The sequence below is a fragment of the Fragaria vesca genome, linkage group LG2, assembly GCF_000184155.1.
Source record: "Fragaria vesca subsp. vesca linkage group LG2, FraVesHawaii_1.0, whole genome shotgun sequence".
NCBI classification, from domain to species: Eukaryota; Viridiplantae; Streptophyta; class Magnoliopsida; order Rosales; family Rosaceae; genus Fragaria; species Fragaria vesca.
Window position 1 is genome coordinate 18,691,252 of NC_020492.1, and position 13,788 is coordinate 18,705,039.

The 13,788-nt window shown below is 36.7% G+C and overlaps 2 protein-coding genes across 2 annotated transcripts; both read left to right on the forward strand.

Moving 5' to 3' along the window:
* Nucleotides 1-1,941: 1,941 nt before the first annotated feature.
* On the forward strand, nt 1,942-4,633 carry LOC101301259 (auxin-induced protein 5NG4-like). Its single transcript, XM_004290804.1, has 7 exons — nt 1,942-2,260; nt 2,434-2,496; nt 2,635-2,751; nt 3,281-3,518; nt 3,613-3,771; nt 3,872-4,023; nt 4,153-4,633. Exons 1-7 carry the CDS (start codon nt 2,046-2,048, stop codon nt 4,313-4,315), a joined length of 1,107 nt encoding a protein of 368 aa, XP_004290852.1. The 5' UTR covers nt 1,942-2,045; the 3' UTR covers nt 4,316-4,633.
* Nucleotides 4,634-11,453: 6,820 nt separating this feature from the next.
* LOC101301549 (auxin-induced protein 5NG4-like) lies at nt 11,454-13,525 on the forward strand. The gene is made up of 7 exons (XM_004290805.1): nt 11,454-11,774; nt 11,881-11,943; nt 12,035-12,151; nt 12,248-12,482; nt 12,611-12,769; nt 12,860-13,011; nt 13,153-13,525. Exons 1-7 carry the CDS (start codon nt 11,563-11,565, stop codon nt 13,370-13,372), a joined length of 1,158 nt encoding a protein of 385 aa, XP_004290853.1. The 5' UTR covers nt 11,454-11,562; the 3' UTR covers nt 13,373-13,525.
* The last annotated feature ends 263 nt before the right edge of the window (nt 13,526-13,788 follow it).

The window sequence follows — 13,788 nt, forward strand, 5'->3', positions numbered from 1 at the left end:
CTTAACCTTGCGCGCCTACGCCATTACAGTTGAAAATTATAACACAGCAACTACACCAAACAACACTACGAGAAGTCGGCCACTGAATTTCTTCTCCTATTTTCTTCCTCAATTTGCAACCACATTATTATCTCTTTTCGGAGAAAGTATCCATGTATTGTAAGGTGGGATTCCACTAAACGCTGTTTATTTTCTTCTATTGGAATCCAAACACGAAACCACAAACTTTATATGTCTGGACTTCGTCGCCCCAAGTGTTCTGTACTCATCCAGAAAAATAAAACTAACACAGTGAGTTCGTACATATACATTACATGTAGCTAGCTAGCTCTCACATCATCTCTTATATGCTGGACATGATTGTTCATTTTATTCTCTTATAAATTTTTGAGTCATTATTTTTTGTGTCTAATTTTGGATATGAACTGATGGTGCATCATTTGTACGTGATTGATAGTTTGATACCAAGTAAGAAAGTCTCATCAATCAAGTATCTCAATATCTTAAGAGCTGGCTATGATTGTACGTAGGAAGCATATATGTTCAATTAACATATTACAGAAAGAAGAATTTTTCCACATTTTTTCGACCAAAAAAAGAAGAAGAATAATTTAGCATAAAATGATAGGACAACATAACATAGTAACAGATATGGATCATTTAATTGGTTAGATATATATGCTTAACATTTCCGGAACTTTTCCACTAATCCTAATAGGAATGATATCAAACAATAATTTTGTGAAATTAGATCGATTAGAAACTTTAAAAGCCATAATACAATTAGTATATGTTAATCATGCAGATGAAGGAAGAGTAAACCAAAATATCTCAGTGAAAGGGTTTTGTATGATAATATGCGCCTTAATTTAATTTCATTTGGTTTAAAGAATCATAAGTGGCTTATTCATTGGCAAAGTTAGAACTAATTAAAGTTGAATGCACGATTACTTAAAGCCTTGCTATGAGCTATGAATTAACCTAAGCTAGCTTAACCACGTATTTTATATATCTGGGTGCTAGCTTACACATAATTGATATGATAGAAATGAATATCTAGGCACTGGTTAATCGTTGATGTACCAGATCGACTTACTTTGAACCTTATTATCTTTACTGCTAAGATAATATGCAACATTGGGTTGGACATTCTAACACCGATAAACTGAAACCTCCAAATTCGCATCACCACTTTTGGTTATGTTTGGTCTGCGTATAGACTAATTTATCCAAATATGGCCGGATTATTGTTTATGTGTACGTTAAAACTTACTTTGGTGTTTCGAGGATTTTGATTTTGTTAATTTGTGAGAGCTAGCTAGCTTTGACATGCAACACTTACCATCCACGTAAATTGCACTAACAAATGATGAATGAGGTCACAAATTGAAGTTAGGCAAATGATCAAAGAGTCCCGAACCAAAACAGAAGTGATATATGGATGGAATTACCTCTATCGGTCCCTTGTGTCTAAAAAGTGGTGTCCACTCTTCATAGCACCCAACTTCGTCTAAGCACCGCATAGGCCTTACATGAATATCATGCTAAGGCACTCAGCCTAAATTTCATTTGGTGGTCAATGAATCAAATCCCCACTTCTTCGAAATAAGTTAAAGAAAGAAAAGGGGAAGCATTATTTTCTTAGAGATCCATTTGATTACTACTCTCCCCCCTCTCTATATCTCTCTCTCTCTTAATCTTTATTTGCTTTTGTTTGATTCTCTCTCCATCTCATGTCATTGCAAGTGAGATAGCTAAGGTTATTTGTAGTTGCTTAAGTTTTTGGTTAATGGATAAGAGAATCCATATCCAACAGTGACACAAAGAGAGAGATTGAGTGGTTTTGGACATGTACGTATGGTTTTGAAATACTGGCCGGACTACTGTCTCTATTTTTAGCTTTTTCTGCTTATAAGAGGGGGCATTCCTCAGTTTAGTGTTGGCAAGCAGCAGCCTAGCTCATAGTAACTTCCATACTTGTGCTATAGTCTGTGAGTGTTAAGGTAGCTAGATAGAGAGAGCTAGTACTAACACTAGATAGAAATATGGGAGACCAAAGTCCATCTGTGTCTAAGCCAAGTGCGTTTCTCAAAAAAATCAAACCTTATTTGGCTATGGTGTCCCTGCAGTTTGGGTATGCAGGCATGTACATCATAAGCATGGTCTCGTTTAAGCATGGCATGAGTCACTTTGTTTTGTCGGTGTACCGTCACGTCGTTGCCCTCTGTGTCATTGCACCCTTCGCGTTGGTTCTTGAAAGGTTTGATCATGTCCTTGAACATATTAGCTAGGTTGTCATATTGTTAATCTTATAATCGTACACTAAGCAAACATTAGTAGGAGATGTTAAATTCCTTAGAACTAACTAATTAGTCTCCCTCTTCCGTAGCTACGTACTATATTAATCGCATTGGTTATATCTCTGATTTACAGGAAAATAAGACCACGGATGACTCTCCCAATATTCCTCAGAATAATGCTGCTTGGATTTCTTGAGTAATGCTCTAAGAAGCTCTCTCTTTTCAAAGTTTTACGTTGGCCTCCATTTTCGTTATGACCGCGTACGAGTGCATTAAGCAATGAAGTAATCAGCACCATGACTTGATAGTTAATACTGTTACCATTGGTTTACAGGCCAGTTCTGGACCAGAACTTATACTTTCTGGGAATGAAGTACACCTCGGCAACATTTGCATCTGCAGTTGTTAATGTTCTTCCTGCCATAACCTTTATTCTGGCACTTTGCTTCAGGTATATTTTCAAGTTGATCATAACCTTTTAGATATATTTATGATGAGCATGCGTTTTCTATAGTGCTTAAGTGCGCTTATGCAAGCAAATCTAAAGGTTAATTGTATGCTTAGCAGCCAACACATCGGAAAGCAATACGCAAATTGGGCATCCATAATTGTTTTGATAAAAAAGAATCATGGTCCACATATTGATACGAGAATATTCTCAATTAGTTTCGTTTGCACGTTAAGAGAAAATTTATACGTACATAGCTAACCTCTAAGAAATTAATCAGAATTTAGTAAGTTTAATGTTTTATGTTTTGTTTCTCCAAGAATTAGGATGATATCATGATATCCTATATGAATTACTAATATGAAACTAAGAAAGAAAAGAAAAAAAAGAATAGCTTATGACATTACATGAGGAGGATCAAAGTATTTGATCATCTGAGTGACATAAGATGCTGGTTCTCATTCCCACATGATATTACCTGGTCTTGACCTAATAATCGATACCGTTCGTTATTTGGTCAATCATCGATCAGGTTAGAGACTGTGAACGTCAAGAAGCTACATAGCCTAGCCAAGGTCATCGGAACGGTGGTGACCTTGTCCGGAGCAATGATCATGACTTTGTACAAAGGCCCTATTATTGATATTGTACGGGGACACTCAAACAGCGCCCAAAGTAGCAGCACCGAGTCAAGCGATCAGCATTGGATCGCTGGCCCCTTGATGCTCATAGCCAGCTGCGGCGGTTGGGCAAGTTTCTTCATCCTACAAGTGAGTCGTCTTACTTGCATCTATTTCGACGTTTCAAATTGATAGTCTGATAACATAACATAACAAAATGTCTGTAATTGCTGCTCTACTTCAGTCGTTCACGTTGAAGAAGTACCCAGCACAGTTGTCTCTCACTGCCTGGATATGCGTAATGGGTGTGTTGGAGGGTGGAGTAGTGACACTTGTGATGGAACGCAATATGAGCGTTTGGGTTATAGGCTGGGACTCCAGGCTTCTTGCTTCTGTTTACTCTGTGAGTATTTGATCAACTCCACAAGCCTAATTAATTTGTAGGGAAAAAAATAAATAATTGCAGAGCATCAATTTGACACCTACAATCTGTCTATCATTAGGGAGTGATTTGTTCTGGACTTGCATATTATGTGCAAGGCGTTGTGAATAGAGAACGCGGCCCCGTTTTCGTGACATCTTTCAGCCCTCTTTGCATGATCATCACCGCAGTTCTGGGTGCCATCGTTTTAGCTGAGCAAGTCCACCTCGGAAGGTATGAACGCTTACACTCAACTCATATATAAACGATTATGAGCAGCAAATGTACGTGGATCTTAACTAGAGAGAAATCTTGGTGTGCAGAGAAAGGTACTTATGTATTGTTCTTTGTGCTTTGTTTCAGTATACTCGGAGCTATTCTCATTGTGTTCGGACTCTACACCGTGGTTTGGGGTAAAAGCAAAGACCCTCTGCCCTTGGACGAGCCCCTGAAAGATGAGAAAGGTTCTGTTAACCACGAACTGCCGGTCACTGCTGCAAATAATAGCATCAACGGACGTACATGATCAGAAGCTTCCATTTCCAAGCTAGATTCGAATTAGAATGAAGCACAGGAATATATCATGAGAGATATATAAATATGTGTCTGTTCTGATTCGAGATTCCTAGCTATAGGAGCTGAGTCATCTTGCATTACTTACATGCAAGATTCTGTCCAAATTTATCTTTCAGGGAATGAAATATATAGCTTCATTTCGAAATGAAGCTCCTTTATATATATGTCAGATTCCACTTAACTAGATTCATGTAATTTTTGACTTTTTGAGATGAATTATGTACTAGCACCTATGTTTGTCTCTCTATATATTCTTCATCTTTTCTCTTGTTCTTTCTTCTTCCCGGCGTGTTTAATTGTTTTGATCGAACAACTTGCATGTGATATTGGTCCCTCTGTTATATATACCTGACAATCAAGCAAGCTAGCTTCGAATATTCCTCAGTTTTCACATTTCAGATGTCAACAGAATTTTGTTTCACATCCCAGAATAATATTGGCTGCGCGCATGCCTAATTTTTTAGGGCCTGCGTACAAGATCAGGATGCCTATTGTCCATAATAGCATTTTTGAGTAATTTTTGTGAACATTAATTGTCATGTTATATATAAATCGATGTATAATTTAATTAGATACGAATCTCTTCGATCGGTGCCTTACAAAATTAAACCAATTATATATCTATCTTCAGAATTAGTACGTTGAGGATGATTTGATTTGGCTAAGGTTCTGCGTTTAGCTAAAATAGCTCGAATCTCTTCCCATTATGGATTGTTTAGAAGGAAAATTTGGTTTAGTTTGAAAATGAGCATATAAATTATGGATGTTTCAATTAATGATTTCTAGTCTCTATCTTCTTCTTTTTTCACTTTTTTTTTTCTTCTTATCATCCAAAAAAACAAAAAAACAATGACATATATACATGCTAAATTAAAGAGATGATGCATTGTTGCTTGTTGGTGCAGCAGCAATGGTGACAACCATGAGGTGGTGGGATCGATGTGTTGCTTATATGCATAATGGCAAAAGGTAACGCAATCATTCATTTACAGTGAGGTCGATATAACTGACGAGGAGTAGTACTGTGGTTGTGGTGGTGGTGGTGGTGGGCGGTTGCCTGCACATCATAATGGCGACCCACAATATACAGTAGCTAGCTAGGGGCCGGCACGCTGTAGGGTGACAATGATAGAGCAAAGCACATATATATGAAGCACGTTGTGGTGGTGGCAATGGTGGTAGTCACCGGAAGAAATTAGAGAGTATGCAATCGTAGGGACTAGGAGCAACGATCGACCATATATGGTTGGCGCCAACGCAGCAAGCCAGGAAAGAGGCCGGGGAGTTTAAACTTTAAACATGCATGCATTGAAGTGGGTATATTTGGCTACAGGATCAGTGGACTTACGAACAATGACTTACAGTAACATTCACTTAAAATTCCACCAATTATATTTTCTGCAATATATTCAGTTGAAATAGGGTTGAAGGTTAATTGATTATGAAATTTAGCTGTCACATGCATGAGTTCACAATACTGGAGCCTTAATATATATAGCATGACTAAATAGTGTTTCATGAATATTGGGTACCCAAAACTTGTGATAGATAGATAGATATCAATTACTGAACGAGTCCTCCTCAAACGTACATTTTGTACGATATCAGTTGTCTACTACTAATGCATAAAAACACCTGCAACCCTTATTGTTATTCTTTTATGTGAGATATTAGAAGCAATTAAAAAGAACAAAAGTGAATATATAGTCTATTTTAAGCTGTAATATAGTTTGAATATGGATCTCAAGAAAATTAGTGGTTGGTTTGGGCTTTCGGACTCTGGCCTATTTCTATTACTCTCTATGATTTACTGAAATGATGGTTATTGGTAAAGTGAAACTAGTAAAAGAAAGCGGCTATGTAATTAAAACAATACATTATTGTATGATCTGAGTAATAAATTTCCTGTATGATTTGAGTAAGCATAAGTTATTGTATCATTCAAACGAATGATAATAGTAAAACTGTAACGGAAAAAATGTACTTGTAAATGAGGAATTGGTAAAGTATCAATTTGAATGAATGACATCGTTTATCATTTATGCATTTCAATCTTATTATCAAGCTTCGGTCCATAAAAGAAAAAAGAAAAAAAATCTTGTTAATATGCCTAAAATAATTATCAAGACTGGGCTAATTAAAGAATTGGTAGATAATGGGCCAGATACGCAGCCTTCCTAGGTACTTAATTAACTTTGTTATTAGGCCCAGCGAAGACTCGTTCAGCTCTGCTACGTACATCAACGTTCTAATTAACTAACTTTCAAAACAAAACAAAAACGTTCTAATTAACTAAAGAACTTAATTGTTAACTCGGATGAACTGTATTATGAGCTGCTAATAATTACGTTGATCATATAGCTATCGCAACTAATTAACATGTTTATATTAAGTGCAACAGATTAATTAAAGGTTCGTACACGCAAAGATTTGATCTTAATTACGTCTCATATTGGTCTTAGTAATTAATGAAATTAAAGTGAAGTTATTAGTTCCGTCGTATGACCACTAAAACATATGGATGCATGTGTAAGTGTAACTAATCTGTTCACTACAATAACATTACCCACTTCAGTTAATTAACCTATTTAATTAGATCGTGATCATGACTCAACAATGAAAATGAGCCTAAATATTCTAACCAATTTAGCTAGTAGCAGAAGAGTGGAAGAGCTTCCATACAATTCTACTGGATGTCTTGATATTCTACTGCTACTAATACTATATCAATAATGTTAAGAATGTCTCAAACTATTCTAACATATCGGTACGTACCACAAAAGTTATAAATATATTTTGACAATTAAACTAGGATGTGAAATCCACACTCCCTCCAAATTGTAATCCACACTCCCACTTTCTATTTTTAGTCATCATTTACATAAGAAGACAAAAATTAAGGACACAATTTTAGTCACTAAAGACAAAATTTTAGTAATGGAAAGTGGGAGTGTGGATTACAATTTAAGAAGTGTGGATTTCACTTCCCTTAACATTAACAGTTTGACAATAACTTAAGGGCACATTTACTAATTGCTTGCAGTAGAGGATTGATTACGGGATAATCAAATTTAGCATTTATTAACATATAAAGGAATCATAATGATTATAGATAAAAGTATTCATGTGTATACTAACACGTGAATGAATCAGAATTTGTCTATTCTTTTTTAGGAATCGCTTCATGAATAATCAGGAATTTTTGATTAAGAAGGAAGGAAATTGGTTTAGGAATTAACCATCCAGAATCGATACCAATTCATTTCTTCTCACATGTCACTTTGTTTTTTATTCATATTTATTTTCGATTTCAATTAATTAAACGAGATTGATATAAGATATAGAATATGTATGGTCATGAATAACATTGAAGCGAATTAAACATATATATGCTCGTATGCGAGAGCACCAGTTGCAAAGTTGATGGGAACATAACGTGAATGTGGATATTGTGCCACAAATTTGTCTTCCTTGTCTGGCTTGCAGCTGGCTCCTTTTTATCTACAGTAGAAAGATCGATCATCGATCTTCTTCTTCAGTTCCAGTTCTGTGATCTTCTCAACTTTTCTCACATGCAGTATCCATATCCAAGTATTATAAGGGAAAGAGAGTAGGTATCTTTCGCTTTGCATTTCATATATATTAGTGGAAGAATTGGGGTGTATTATTTCGCCTTTTTCGTATTATATGAAGAAATTAGATCATTTCCCACGGATGGCTGGTAACCTAACTGAAAGCATCCACTTATTGGAGAAATCAATTAGTTTTTGTAACTTTGTCTAGTTATAATTTGTTGGTAAACTAATAGGCATGATCACGTATCTCATCAACGTCTAAGAGCCCAGCCCAAACATGAAATCTGCTAGACGCTAGTGGATAACTCAGCTCTGAACAATCGATCACAAACTGGATATAATTAATTAACCTAATTAGTTTACAACAGAAATATACTAATATTATCAGTACTGCAGTCACTAATTATGTGGTCGAAATAATACATGATTAATCAAGCAAAGCACGTCATCATAATGATGCAGCATATACAATCTAGCTAGAACAGTATAGTTACAGTACTAAGGTTTAGTTTGGCATATATCAGCTTTCAAAGTTTGACAGCTGAATCTCAAACTGTTAATTTTCATTGTGAATTTGTGATGAAGATTAGAGCGAGCAAGCGAGCTAGCTAGCTTGGTACTTCAGCAATAGAAATATGAATCTGCTGACAGGATCTCCTTGTGGTACTTTGAACACCTTCTGTGCTTCTGTCTAAATTTTGTTTCGACTATTTGTAAGTATACGTGCTTAACATATAATGACATATCAAACAACTCATGAACGAACTTAAGTATTAGAGAAATAATAAGCACTTAAATTACCATCACGTACACCTCAACTTGAGCTGGTCCACTTTCTTTGGTTTACCTAATTTTAATCACCCATATCTTCGAATATTCGATCACAATGTTCATTATCTAACAAATTTACCCACAAATCTTTCATCGAATGACTTTTTATGTATCTGGATATGATATTTGAAGGTGATGATCATATATATTGAGGAAGAAGACAAAGGAGGCGCTCACCTAAGCAAACACTTGGTTCCATGATCCATCCATTCCTTTCAAGCTTTCACTTCTGCACTCATGAGAAGCAGAGCAACAACTTTCCCAAACAGTAGTAGGTAGTAGAAATTAGAAAAGAAAGGGCCATCCTTATGTTGCGCCGCGTAGACAAAGAGAGATTAATTAGTTCATTTCTCTAATCAAAGATTCACATAATCAATCAAATCCCTCGAGTAATAAACTAAGCATCATTAACTTGTATATTATTAGGGTTTACGAGAGCGATCGATTCCGTGCTTATCAAACCACGGGAACGCCGCCGACCTCAGCCGGCACTACCGCAACGCGGCAGCTTCTCCATCACTGATTCCCTCTACTTTTCCGCAGATCTGGCGACTCACTGCATCAGGTGTTACGTGTTCCGTACGATTTGTTTCAGAACCCAGAAAAGTACTGATACGTACACTCGAAGACTTCTGCAGCAGCAGCAGCCTGATGACCTAGCTTAACTAAGCTAGTCAGCTTCCATGTATGTCTGTGATCATTATATCTGTCCGTACGATTTTTATATTACTTGAGTAGTTGATCGAGGGCCTCATATTTATTCCATTTCTGTGAGGTAAGATCGCACCAACCTGAGTTCTTGTTAATTGGGATCCAAGTACGAAAGCACCCAACTGTCCCCATTTGTTATTTTTGTTCGGTCTTTGTTTCTACCCCCCTGCTTAGTCTCTTCCATGGTAGTGATCAATAGTAGTCCTGCATTAACCATAACATGTCATCCACGAGTTTATCATAATTGCTTCAACATGAGATCTAGTTTCCTGTTTCGATAAACTGCACACTCGCATACCCACCCACCCACCCACCCATAATAGTACGTAAAAGGATGAATATACGTGACCACTACTAGAAACTACTCGGGTATTTTAGGTCGCAACGGGTAGGGATATGATGCTGAACCTTTCGAATTTACTTGTTTTGTGAAGTTTCTTGACATAGTAAATAAGCTTTGTATGGAGTTGTTAGAAATACGTAAAGATACCAATTCATGTGAGTTTTTTCCTGATTATAACTCGCTGACAAGAGCTTAAACCAAGAATCACATTTTTAGTTTTTAAGAAAAGATCAAATATAACATGATTAGAAGACATATTTCTAACTATCACAATAAGGCATCGCACTAAACTGAACATACCGACTGATGTGAGATATATTAATGGGTTATTATCATGATGGTAAAGCTATTTGTATAACAGCAAGACTATACTCGACATGTCCTATCATCCATTTTAGAAAGACATTCAAAGGGCTCCTCCTGTATACTTGTCGTCGATCAAATTATGAATATATAGCTAATATATAGCTAGGCAGCGCACACGCGCACACAACACTATTGGCCCAGTAAGGGAATAAGCTAACTTTGCGTTTTCAATGATGGAAGACATTAGATAGGATATAATCTTCATGAACATAAGACTAGCTATATTTTCCTAAGCTAGAGAACCAAAAGTGCTTAACCTTCCTTACATAAGAAGATATTAGAGATGTAATCTAGATCTCTGTTAGATAATTGTTTAATCTATGGGCATCATATATGTATAGTCAGTCCTCCACTAACAATACCAAGTTACATTCACATTGCTTACCTATAAATGTTAACTCCCAATAAAAATTAAACAGTGATCCCCTCTTGGCCATGTCTTTCCAGTGGTGGCCACTCTTACTAGCACCCATATCCATATAAACACCACCCACATATATAAGCCTCCGCATACATCATCTCGGCAAAAGAGCACTTATTCTATATTTCATTTGATGGGTCAATCAATTCCCCACTTATTATTCTCAAGAAACAAAGGAAAGCAAGGACAAATCCATTTGTATGCCAATACTCATGAACTCGATCACGAGTCACATTCTGAATGTTGGCAATGGTCTCCAAGTTGTAAAATCAAACATAAAATTAGTCTTAATAATTAGATACATAAAATAGTGATATCATTATGAATAAAGCGATTTAAACCCACATCTTCGCAGTAATAATATTGGTTCATTAACATAATTGATTTGATCTACATTAATCGTAAATTGACATTTGTACTAAAAGTAGAGACGACATATAGAAACAACCCATTACAATATCTAACCCCGATTGATTCAAGCTAGCTAATCATGGTAAATCTTAACTCCAACCTCCCATGGAGCGAGGAAGTGATTCCCAAATTGATAACGTAGGCAACCTTTTCCAGTTGAGGATCCAAATAATTGCGAGCTCATTGGCAGGTAGGCCCTCAATGAAAAGCCAGAGGCCTTATTTCGTAAGAATCCACGTTATAATCTACTGTAATTTCTTGGGACAGTTTTGTTTAATGTTGTTAATGGATAAGATAATGCAAGATGAGTAGTGCCTTCATATGCAAAAAGTAGAAACAGCTAACTAATGTCATCGCCTTCTCTTAATTAATTTTTTCTTCTTCTGCTTTTTGGGTCTATAAGAAGGCCCTCTCTCGATTTAGAGGAGGCAAGCATAAACCGAGCAGTAGCAACTTGTTTGGGAGTAACAAACATTGTGAGCTAGCTAGCTAGGTATAAGCCAACAGAGGTTGCTTTGATCACATAGAGAGGATTTAAGATGGCAGACAAAGGTTCAAATGAAAGAGTTAGTATGTTTCTCAACAAAATAAAGCCTTACTTGGCCATGGTGTCCCTGCAATTCGGATATGCAGGGATGTACATTATCAGCATGGTTGGCTTAAAGCGTGGCATGAACCACTTTGTCCTGGCTACCTATAGGCATTTCATTGCCTTTGCTGTGATCGCACCCTTCGCACTTGTTCTCGAAAGGTTTGGCTTCGTCTTTCTCTTTGTACTAGGTCAATATTCATTTGTTAAGTATCAGTTCCAAACACATCATACACACATGAGCTAATATTATCGTTTTGTTTTTCAGGAAAGTAAGACCAAAACTGACTCTCCCAATCTTCCTGAGAATAATGGTGCTTGGTTTTCTCGAGTAAGTTTCTGTATAAATTAACAACAGCTGATCATCCTTTTGTTTGATCTGCATGGCATTAATTTGACTATATATATGCTATTGCATGCAGGCCTGTGCTAGCTCAGAACTTATACTTCGTGGGAATGACATACACATCGGCAACATTTGCTTCTGCCACTGCCAATATCCTCCCTGCTATTACCTTCATTTTCGCACTTATTTTCAGGTAAATAAAAGTTGATAAACAACTCATAGTTGTTTTTTCACCATACTAATATATATAGTTGGTGTATTTATTCATCGATCATCATGTGATCCATAGGTTGGAGAAAGTCAATTTCAAGAAGATCCCTAGCGTCGCAAAGGTGATCGGAACTGTAATCACCGTGAGCGGAGCCATGCTCATGACCTTTTACAAAGGCCCGATCGTTGAATTCATTAGTGCACAAGCTAGCCACCATGCAACCTCTGCCACCGCCACCGACAAGCACTGGGTTCTCGGCACTGTCATGCTCCTAGCTCGTTGCTGTGGTTGGTCCGGTTTCTTCATTCTCCAAGTAAGTTACACCCAGCTCGTTGCTAGCTAGGGTTTTACTGTATACACAGTTTTTTGTTTTTGTATTTTTTTTACTGTGTTTGTTATGGTCAGCTAATCAATTGCTTAATTCTATACTTTGCGTTTCAGTCCTTTACTTTGAAGGTATACCCAGCAGAGCTCTCTCTCACTGCCTTGATCTGCTTTATGGGTGCTTTGGAAGGTGCCGTAGCTACACTGGTAATCGAACACAACATGAGTGTTTGGGTTATAGGCTGGGATTCTAGGCTCCTTGCTGCAGCTTACTCTGTGAGTTACCATTTTATACAAACTAATTCTGATGAGATTAACATGGTAAAATAAGTGTTTGACACGATGACTCTCTTTGATTGTGATTAGGGGATAGTTTGCTCTGGAATTGCATTTTACGTGCAAGGGATTGTGATGAAGGAACAAGGCCCTGTGTTCGTCACAGCTTTCAGTCCACTGGCCATGATCATCACTGCCGCTCTAGCCGCTATCATTTTATCTGAGCAAGTCCGCCTGGGAAGGTATACATTAATATGCATGTTATGTATTGCACCAAATTAACAAACCACATGAAAGACCACATTTCTAACAGAGTTTTTCACCAGCTAACTTCATGTGCAATTTCTATGACTTAATGGTGCATTTTTGGTGTCATCTTTCAGTGTAATTGGGACCATGCTCATAGTCATTGGCCTCTATGCTGTTGTGTGGGGTAAAAGTAAAGAACGTTCGGCCTCCATGAAAGATGTGAAAACTATTGATCATGAATTGCCAATCACTAATGTTGCTACAATATCATCAACAACTGTTGATAGCAAGAATGATGCTGCTGGACTTAAGGAGAATGTTGTCAAAATTCCAATTAACCCACAAGAATCATGAGAATTCTGTCCATGATTCGAACTGAGGTTTTAGTACAATTTTCAAAATCACCATTGTGTGAGATTGTATTTTTGTTTTTTAGGGTATATTACATAAGGCAATGTAATGGAACTTGGGTTTGAACACCTTCTGTACGTTGTACGTTGTTACAAAGGTGGGTTATTTCCTATCAACCATCTCATCACAAGGAGATGCAGATTAATATATGTGTACTTTTTGACCATATCTTGGGAATGTGGGAAATATATGTAATACTACATTTGGCTACGTTCATATTCTTTTAGTTGCCTTTTTTCTTTAATTTGTTGAGTGAAAAAAATGAAACTAGAATCACCAGGACAAGGTTAACATTCTCTAAAAATGGTAAAGAAAATCAAATATTATACGTGATCCAAAAGAAAAAAAGAAAANAAAAA

Bases quoted from the DNA above. Each gene is read 5' to 3' on its own strand.
- LOC101301259 (XM_004290804.1), top strand. From the start codon at position 2,046: ATGGGAGACCAAAGTCCATCTGTGTCTAAGCCAAGTGCGTTTCTCAAA. The intron at 2,497-2,634 runs GTAATGCTCTAA...ATTGGTTTACAG, and splicing joins ATGCTGCTTGGATTTCTTGA to GCCAGTTCTGGACCAGAACT. The intron at 3,519-3,612 runs GTGAGTCGTCTT...GCTCTACTTCAG, and splicing joins CAAGTTTCTTCATCCTACAA to TCGTTCACGTTGAAGAAGTA.
- LOC101301549 (XM_004290805.1), top strand. From the start codon at position 11,563: ATGGCAGACAAAGGTTCAAATGAAAGAGTTAGTATGTTTCTCAACAAA. The intron at 12,483-12,610 runs GTAAGTTACACC...TTTGCGTTTCAG, and splicing joins CCGGTTTCTTCATTCTCCAA to TCCTTTACTTTGAAGGTATA. The intron at 13,012-13,152 runs GTATACATTAAT...GTCATCTTTCAG, and splicing joins GAGCAAGTCCGCCTGGGAAG to TGTAATTGGGACCATGCTCA.